The sequence below is a fragment of the Alnus glutinosa genome, chromosome 2 (assembly GCF_958979055.1).
Source record: "Alnus glutinosa chromosome 2, dhAlnGlut1.1, whole genome shotgun sequence".
NCBI lineage: Eukaryota > Viridiplantae > Streptophyta > Magnoliopsida > Fagales > Betulaceae > Alnus > Alnus glutinosa.
Window position 1 is genome coordinate 24,113,688 of NC_084887.1, and position 9,954 is coordinate 24,123,641.

Consider the following 9,954-nt stretch of genomic DNA (forward strand, 5'->3'; position numbering starts at 1 on the left):
AGCACACGTGGCTTCCATGCACAGCGCTAGATCTGGCCGTTCATTGAGATTTGAAAACCGTTTTAAGTTAATTACGATTTACGAACATATTTATTGATTGGACCACGCGGCACCACAAACGGCTTACATGTATGCTTTAAGGCATGTGCTTATTAATGCATGATCTAGAATACAACAAATTATATCATATGATATTAACATTCCTTGTCCACTTATTGAGATATCGAAAGGGAATTCAAATTCAATAATATATTTATATATTTCTCATTAATTAATTTTCTTTTTATGGGATGCACGAAAAATCAAACTTGTTGGCGGGTTGGATAGTTCCTACCTAGAATCTTTTGGAACATAGCTCTAATATGATCAATGAACACTCTCCTTACATCCTTTTTACCGAAAGAAAAATTTATATCTATACTTGTTGAGTAATATTAGGTACTCAAATTCTTCTTTTATTGGATTGATATGATAATTTAAAGGTCGATGAATATTGCCATATAAATAAAGTACTGTAAAATACAAGTTAAATATTTTAATTACTCCAATTTATCACCCCAAGATAAAAAATAATCCTATTTATGCATTTTAAAAGTCAAATATGAGCCAAGTTGTATATCATTTAATACAACCACAGGCTATAAAGTAACGATTTTTTTTTTATTTTTTTATTTTTTGTAATATTCTTTTATTGTAAGTGACGTGTGGCATTTTATGATTGGTGTTGATGTGGCATTTTATGTAGGGCCAATTTTTTTTTTTTTTTATAAAAAAAAAAAAAAAAAAAAAAAAAAAAAAAAAAAAACTTACCTCTAGGAAGTAATTAATCACTTTTTAAAACTTAAGAAGCTATTTGTCAAAACTTCAAACTACTGTAACAAAAAATGCATTTATCCCTAAAAATTAATTTGAGGAATCAAATGAGTAACCTAGCAATAAACATACTTAAAAGTTAAAATAATGCCAACAAAAAAAAAGCATATTCAACGACATTTGTCTTGCCTTGCTTCAGTCCTCCATAATTAAGGTTGTAATCGAGTCCAATATTGAATGTTTAAGCTTTAATCATTTAGTTTTATTTTGAGCATGAACTGAGCTCGAGCTTATCACTGAATTAGATAATTTGTTCGAGAGCCCCTTCTGTTCAGTCTTGGCAGAGAACATGGGTTTTTTGCCCACCAATAATCAGTTGACACGTCAGCTAAAAACAATAAAAACCAAAAAATTAAAATGTTGCTAATGTACTAAATCGTCTTCCCATTTTTCCCTTCTCTTCATTCTTTCTTCTTCTGTTCTTTTTCTTTCCTTTCACAGGGACACGGTGAGGCAGAGGGAGAGAGTGGGTTCGAGAGGGGGAGATCGGAGGAGAGAGTGAAACAGAGAGAGAGAGAGAGAGAGATGTTGTCGGAGAGAGAAAGAGAGATGCCGAGAGAGAGAGACGAACAAAGAGAGGATCCGATCAACGGTGGGCCAGCGCCGGAGGAGCAGGAGGCGACCTCCGGTTTTGGGTCGTCGACCGGTGGTCTGAGGTGCGATTTTCGGTGGCCATAACCAACTTCCGGCGAGGCAGTGAAGGTCCGGCAGTTCCTGTGGAGCGGTGATCACATCTGGCCCGGTGATTTGGTGTTCTCGGCATTCTGGTTCAACCAGAGATGGTGAACGGCGATGCGGTCGAGGTCGAACTCGGGTCGGCCACAGCGTCAGCCGCATTCGGCTCGAGCCTGGGCAGCGTCGGCGGCGTTTGACTCGGGCCTGGACAGCTTCGGCAGTGTTCGGCTTGGGCTTGGGTGGCGTCGACAGCGTTCGAATTGGGCGACGGCAACGTTCGGATTTAGGCGGCGATTCACCGGTGTTGAAGAACAGAAGGTATTTTGTTTTTTAGCATGCGTAGAAGAAGTGGTCGTCTGTTTTGTTCTATTTGATTTTTTTGCTCCATGCTTACATGTCAACCTTTCATTGGAAGGCAAAAAATGTCTAGTTTCTGTCATGACCGGATTGAAGTTATTCTCAATTTGTTCAACCTTGGATCATATATTTTTCGAGCGAACTCGAACTTGTTCTCAAGCTCCTCAGTTAACATTTTCATTCCTTATCAATACTAACAATAACAATAATTCAACCTATATCTATTATATTAAGAAGAGAATTTATCTTTACGTAAGATGTTTTATTACAAAATCAAAATAATATTATGAAAAATAATAAAAATAAAGTTATATAAGCTTTTTCCAGTTGAGTCTTGTTTATATGTATAATTATAACTTATTTAATAATATAATCTAAATTTTTGTTTACGATTGTCTCATTTATTAAACAAACTAAATTTGATTAAATATATAGATGGCGATTTTCTAAATCGTCGAACGGACTTATTCACCTTTGGACCATAGCGAAATCTTTCGAGATCTTTTGTCTTCCTGGAACATAGATGAAAAAAAAATATATACTTTTCAGGAATGAAGTATATTTATTCACATACTTCATTCCTGAAAAGTCGATGGCGGCGGTCCAACTTGCCCGACGCCATCGACTTTTCATTTTTTTTTTTTTTTAATTTTTTTATGTCTGATACTTTGTATTGTTTCATTACCTTTTGTTTCCCAGCTTTTGAATGGAATATCCCTATTCACTTGTCTTGTTTGCTTCTTTAGCATTAGTCTTTAGCTTTAATAATTAGGGTTCATAGTCCTCTTTGGCATCCAATGATGAGTAAATCTTTTCTCATGATGCTCCGACTTGCTTAATTAATTAGGGAAAACTCCTCAAATTGCTCCACCCCCAACCAAAAAAAAAAAAAAAAAAAAAAAAAAAAAAAAAGAAGAAGAAGAAAACAACACAAATCAACCTGAATCAAATTTTAAGAGATTAAGTTGAATCATGGTGAATAAAATCTTAATAAATCTGGCTAAATCATTGTAAACTTTTAAAACTCTCACATTGAAAAGATGATTAGTTTATATAAAGTAGGTAGATTATAATGGACACTACTCAACCGAAAAGTTTAAACTAATGAGTTTGAGGTCAATTGTGTTATATTAAGTTATTAACCACTCATTCTTATGCTATATTTTCAATGAAAAAATATTATTTAGTAGACTGTTATACGACTGTCATACAATTGGGATTGTGTAATAGTAAAAATTAGCCTTTGGATCAACATGAACATTGTAAAAAGAAAAATCAATGCCTAAATTTCACTGCTAGGTCATCAATGTGACGCTGACCTCCATTTGGCACTAATAACACTGTTGGGGAGATTTAAGCTCAAATAGAGTGCTGACAATGCATCTACTGTTTTTGAATTGGTAGCAGGCCAATCAATCCGTGGTTGTAGAGATTTCTAAAATGACAAGAGAAGATAGGATAAGGAAAGATGAGGGAGGAAGAGATAAGAAAAGAGGGAATAGCTATTTCTTTCACTATTTGGATGTTTTAATTTTAATAAATAAGAGGAGTGGAGATAATAGTGGCTCTCCCACCCTTTTTTGCTTGTAGATATTATTAAGCCTTTTTATTTTTTCTAAGCTTGTAGACATTATTAAGGTAAACAGAAAGGTAATTTAACAAATTGCAACATAGTAAGGTAAAATTATAACAGTCCATGTAGATATTATTGTATGTTTAATAAATTCTTATTATTAGTTTTTGAGAAAAATGAGTTTTACTAAACTCAGAGAATGAGAGTTTCTTGCTTCGCAAAAACAATCCGATGAATAGGAGGACATGCCTCCATCCAGACTTTACCAATAGAAATTGACAAAGCAAATTTGGGTAGAAGATTTACAGATTTCTTCGTGTTATTTATCATTCATCCCGAAAGCTTAACATGATAACAAATGATAAATTTATTCATTTAGTTAATACTTTAACAATCACTCTCACATGTAAGACCAAACAACACATAGACTATTTTAATTAAAAATTGAGAATAAACTACGGAATCAAGATTCGAACTCAAGACATCAACTTTAATACCATGTTAAATCACCATTCATCCCCAAAACTTAAACTGATAAGAAATAATAAATTTAATCATTCAATTAATACTTTAACACCTATAAATCCCGGCATAGTTGAACAAATATCTTGTTATCGGACTAAAATATAGCGTGGATCTTGTAGGCCTAATCCCAAAGGTGACCGTAATCTTGGAATTTAATTATAAATGCAAGTTTTGAACAATTAACCAATCTGATTTAGCTAATCACTCAAAAGTCAAAACAGTAGTTTCTGTCTTTACCGTTGAGATTACCCTGCTCCATGCCCGTACAAAGGAATAAATCTAGTCCGTGCATCCAACAGGATTTTTTATAATGATTCATGAATTCTTGCTGTCTGACAACGATGATGGTTAAGCAAAAGGTAACAAAGAACTCAATAAAACCCATATTACAAAAACGCTTCTAGATCAACACGGCAGATAAAGTACCAAGACGAAAAACATTGCACATACTGTTACTGTTTCTTCAAGAGCAATGGTCCAACATTGTCCCCAGAAGCTTTGTTGTGCTTGACATGGCTTCCATCACACAAAGGGAAAGTGCCCGACCTCCAACATCTGCAAGAAAAGAAACAACAAAACTCAATACTTGGGCTACTGCAAAAAGGGGGATTGGGATTTTCTGCAATCCCGTCCAAAGAGGATGGGGCAGAGGAAATTGCAGAAAATTTGTTAGAGAGAACTCCTTGCCCGAACAGTGGGAGTTTCATCAGCCCCCCCTCCCCCCCTCCTCTCACATGAGTCACATCCCCCTGCCCAATTACAGAGGGCAGAGGAAATTAGCCGGCCGGGATCCCGGTCCACTACACGTGCACACCATGCTTAGAAAAAAAAACAAGGGCATACCATCAAACAATTTTAAAAGAATGCATCTACATTTTATTCATTTTAGGCACTCTTTACCTTGGAAAATATTTCAGCTGTTTCTGGTCTGGACCATATTTAAGGTTTTATTTTTGTATCAAAGATGTAACAAAATTGTATGGCCACATCGGTAACCAGGATAGGCAGACAAAAGAGTTTGAAGAGACTGACGTATCGCTTCATATCTTATTCATAGTAGCTCAAAATATTACTTGTGACGAATCTGAAGTTCTCTTAAGAGAGGAAAAAGCACAATAGCAACATTTTGGTGAGTCAAAAAGAGTTGTTGCCTGAAGCAGTCATCCAATTCAGTGGGATTTCCACATTGACAAAAGTCTGGTTATTCTTCTCACACCAAATAGACAACATTATGCAAAGCATTATACCATTCAAAATCCAACCACCTGTATGCATATCGAACCACATCTTCCAGCACTCAAGTAACTCAACCACATTCTTAGAGAACACCCACTTAACTCCAAAAAGGAGCAGAACAATAAGGATCATTAGTCCGCAATAGGAAATAGAAAGGATGATACTTGGAACCAACTAAAGGCACCAGCATGAGATTCTAATATTACTCGTTTTTTATAGTTCCAAGCTTCTCAAACTTGTTATTGCATATATATTTCAAATCAGACAGACTATAACACGTAATAAAACTTAGGGTTTATATCAGAACATCCTTGGTATTTTCAAAGTTATCACTAACCAGACAAGTTCCCCTAACAGCTCTTACATTGTATCAGTAAACTCTGCTCTGAAAAATTTTCAGCCGCTTCGTAGCATCATAACGTCAAGGAGAACGATAAATTTGATAGATGTAATTGATTTGGGTAAGACTTATTTGTGTGTTTGTGGGGCTAATAAATCAACTGTTACTCACCAAAGGTCATGTTATGTTCCCAAGACCATAGGGGATGCCCAAAAAAAAAACTGAATTATTCATCAAAAAAGAAAAGGACCATAGCGGATGCTCGAAATTTAATTTCACTAATTTTGAAGACAACAAGTACAAGAAAATATAGTCCAAAAAATGTAACACTCTAGACCCATCCTAGGGTAATTTTGTGATGTCGTTTGCTTTTTTTTTGAAAAAAAAAATATATTGTTGTGTGGTAAGTGATCTCAACCATTCTTTCAAGTTTTTGTGAATTCCCTTTTTGCAATAAATCTGAGAGAAACTTCCCCTTTGTACTTTTCTTCATTCATTTGTTCTAAATCTTACAAAAATAGTGCAAGGACTTTATTCTTGGACAGAGAACTCTTACTAACCCAAAGGACGACAGATTCTGTCACTTGGATTTCTCCTAAGTTCACGGCCAGATTTTGCTTAGGCATGGTCTCTAATAGGCCTTTTAATTGATGCTTAATTATGCTATTATGAGAATCATAACAGAAACCTAATAAAGCATGAATAACGGACTTCAAATTTGATGATCGAGTTTCCTATGCATGCTGCCAACACTAAGGAAAACTCTTTGGATCCTATCTCTTCTCTTAGATGACATAAATATGCTTCCGCTATGTTATGAATTGTTATGATAGTTGATGATAAATAAATGAAAAGAAAAGAAAAGGAAAACAATTGTATGAATGTATGAAAGGTTTTAAATTGTTTTGGCCACGCAAAATGATATGTGATGGTACTGGAGCTAAATGGGCGGAGGCAGCATATTGTATGCCAGAAATGGCTCACTTGAGTGCACTATTTTTTTATCGAGTGATGTCCATATCCTAGACGTGGCTCCACCTATGGTCACGGGAGTAGAGTCGAGATCCTTGTGATCGCCAACCCTTGGCGTATTTATGTGTCGGCCATTCGAGAGATTAAAGGAAAAGAATATTTATGATATGTGTGAATGTTTTACTTGTACTTGTTGATGTTTTTAAAATGAAAATTGTTTTCAACTTCATTTACTGTCTTACTGAATATTCGACTTACCCTTAGTTTTTATGTTTTAAAACAACCCAGATGATGTCATGGATGGTTTTACGGGCCAAAAAAACTCGAATCAGGTGCCTTCACCTATAAGATATATATATATATATATAAAAGAAAAAAAATTATGAGTAGATGATGATTAAATAAGTTCATATAGCACATTATCTTGTTTTTGTTTCAGCACGCCTTCTTATGTTAAGACTAAGGTCTATCGTCTAAGTTTTAATGGGATGAGTTGTATCATTAGTGATCCGATGGTTTAAGTTTTTATTGTAATGATGCATTTAGATTGCTTTGATTTTCAGTTTATGAAATTCTTGCATCCTTGTGTTTCTTGATCGAACGATGTGTAAGAAATCAATATGTACCAAAACTGGCTGAATAATTCTTAAAATCCTAATTATTATTTTAATTGAATAGCACCAAACATATAGCTTAAGAACTTACAACAAATAAACAAAAATATTAAACAATCTCTACAGAGAAATAAACCTGAATTAGTTCGCTAATAATAACGTCTAGAATTGTGAAAACTCATAAAATGCGTTTTACCTGCAATAAGCAGTGAGGGGCTTAGAGAGCTCAGTGACGACAACCGAATCCACCACTTTCGCTTCGCTCTTCCTTATCTCTGGGTTTATAGCCGGACCCTCCGCTCTCACCACCACCACACGCCTCGGCCTCGTCGCGCTACCCACATCACCGAAAGACAAAGATCCGAACTGGGTCCCAACGGTGGTTCCTCTTCTGCTCTGCTTGAGGCCCTCGGTCGGTGGCTTGCTGCAAGAGAACCCCGCACCTACGGTGCTTAGAATCGACGCCATTGAAATGGGTATCTCTCTCTTTTGAGCTTCTTTGCTCCAAATCAATGAAAAGCTCTGTGAGAGGGTCGGTGAACTGTAGTTTGGGATTGAAAAGTAGGTAGTGGCGAACTTGTGGAGAGCACGCTCTTCGCGAGGGATTTGGGGGGATTTGGGTGGAGGCTGCGAAATAAGACACGTCACTTGTACGGAAAATGTGGGCACCCAAGTTATGAGGACGACCTTTAATGGGCTCGTTGAATTTGGATCCTCACAATTAATTTTCATTGTTCCGGCCCAAAACAAGAATACCAAAAAGAAAAATAAGAACAGAGAGAAATAATACTACTTAAAAGAAATATAAACAATAAATGCTAGTGAGATCTTTTAATTAACTTTTATTACAAAAAATATATCTTATTAAAATAAATGAAAATAATAAACTATAATTTTGTGAAATATGATCATCTCTGTTTCAACTTATGGTTAAGTTTAAAGTTTGTGTTTTTAACGATGTATATAATAATGTCAATATTGACATGTGTTTTAAAAACTTTAAATAATGTGATATCTTGTACATCGACTTTAACTTATGACCATTAAATTGACATTTGTGAGAATTTCACACAAAAATCCTACAAATATCTTATAAAGCTAACATGATAAGGTCTATTAGCCATTGATTTATTTTTATTTTTTTTTATGTTTTTTAACAAGTGTTGATCAAAGGGCTACTAAACCTTATCATATTAACTTTTATGGGATATTTGTAAAATGGTATGTAGCACCACCCTTCTTTTTCTTCTTTTTTCTTTTTTCTTTTTCCTTCTATTTAATTCAAATAAAGAGGAAAGGGCTAGAATAGGGGCCCATGATCTCATTTAGGCCGACACATGCAAAATAGCGCAACTTAATTTTCATTGGCCTACATAAGTAGCTTAATTGGTCACTAATTTGTCGTTCTAATAGAAACGTTGGCAAGCTATACAATTAAGAAGATCTCAGCACAGAAAAAGGACATGATTAGCATGCCCAGCCTGTCTCCAACATAAGTAACACCCTAAACATATGGAACAAAGGTCACATTCTATTATTTCCAAAGCGGTGCTACTATCAAGAAAATGCCTATTTTTTACAAAATCCAATACTCTTAAGCACCAAAGGAAATTCAACAAACTGAAAAGTGAAATCCAAATTTACATAGAAAAAGTAGGAAAATAATGTAGAAACTGGTGTTGAAGCTCCTGCTTGCTCAATTTTCCATTCATACAATAACTAATTAGCATGTGGGGGGTTGGAATTTATAAAAGGAAAACGCAAAAATGGGGGAGGGAATCAAAAAATCAAAAAACCACAAACAATATCCAATCAGGAGTTTTGATATATCCCCCATTTCAAATGCGTTTAAGCAACACAAGATCAACAACGTTCAAAATTTAATGAAAAAAGAATTATCTAAATGACCTCCATTAATATCCAAGGAGTAGTGCTTCAATTGAAAATTCAAAAAACAAGACAATATGAGCAAACTTCTATGACATGAATCTTCTTAACAAAAACATCCATACTACAAATAAATATTTCGCTGGAATTTGAAGTTACCAAATTTTCAAGGTCAAATATTCTCCTTTTTTTTTTTGTAGAGTTAAACTCTTAAACTGTTAAACATGCTCCAAAACCTGGATTTCAAGATCTTTGAAATTATCTTTTTTTTCATTTTTCACAATTAGTTATAACTTACCTAAATTTTGATGAAAATTCCTTTTAATCTAGGCTAAGCACTGGATATTCAGAATAATAATTGATAGCCGTGCTAACATGTTTGAGCATTTTACCAAGTCCATTTATTTTGACAACCAAACAAGCCTAATTACTCAGTATACGAGAGAGGAAGAAAATGAAGGAAAGGTGTTTGCTTTAATACCTGACGGAGACCTAGACTTGAAGGAGACGGATTTGGGGGGAAGCCGGAACTGGAAAACGGCCGGAGATGGAAGAGGGCCGGAACTGGAAGATGGCCGGTGGTTGGGTTTTGGCCGAAGATGGAGAACGACGATGGTGGGTCGTGTGTGGTGCTCGACGGTGGCGGAGCTAGGTCACAGTAGCTGAAAAAACCCAAAAATGGTCGCCTGAACTAGAAGACAGCCGGAGATGGAAGAGGGCCGGAACTGGAAGACTGTCGGTGTTTGGGTATGGGTCGTTAGAGATGGCGCCTAGCAGTACCTAGTGGCCGGAGATGGAGAACGATGGTGGCGGGCTCGTGGGAAACTGGTCGCCTGAATCGGAAGAACGACGGAGCTCCGAACGGTGGCGGGTAGTGTGTGGTGGTCGACGGTGGGAAGATT

At 35.8% G+C, this 9,954-nt stretch overlaps 1 protein-coding gene across 1 annotated transcript; it reads right to left on the bottom strand.

Annotated features, from left to right (window-relative positions):
* Positions 1-4,290: 4,290 nt before the first annotated feature.
* LOC133859538 (CDGSH iron-sulfur domain-containing protein NEET) lies at positions 4,291-7,803 on the bottom strand. Its single transcript, XM_062294962.1, has 2 exons — positions 7,362-7,803; positions 4,291-4,558 (listed from the first exon to the last, which is right to left on the bottom strand). Exons 1-2 carry the CDS (start codon positions 7,631-7,633, stop codon positions 4,456-4,458), a joined length of 375 nt encoding a protein of 124 aa, XP_062150946.1. The 5' UTR covers positions 7,634-7,803; the 3' UTR covers positions 4,291-4,455.
* Between the last annotated feature and the right edge of the window lie 2,151 nt (positions 7,804-9,954).

Excerpts from the sequence above, each read along its gene's own strand:
- LOC133859538 (XM_062294962.1), bottom strand. The coding sequence starts at position 7,633 with ATGGCGTCGATTCTAAGCACCGTAGGTGCGGGGTTCTCTTGCAGCAAG. Across the intron at positions 4,559-7,361 it reads CCCCTCACTGCTTATTGCAG|ATGTTGGAGGTCGGGCACTT; the intron begins GTAAAACGCATT and ends CTTTTCTTGCAG.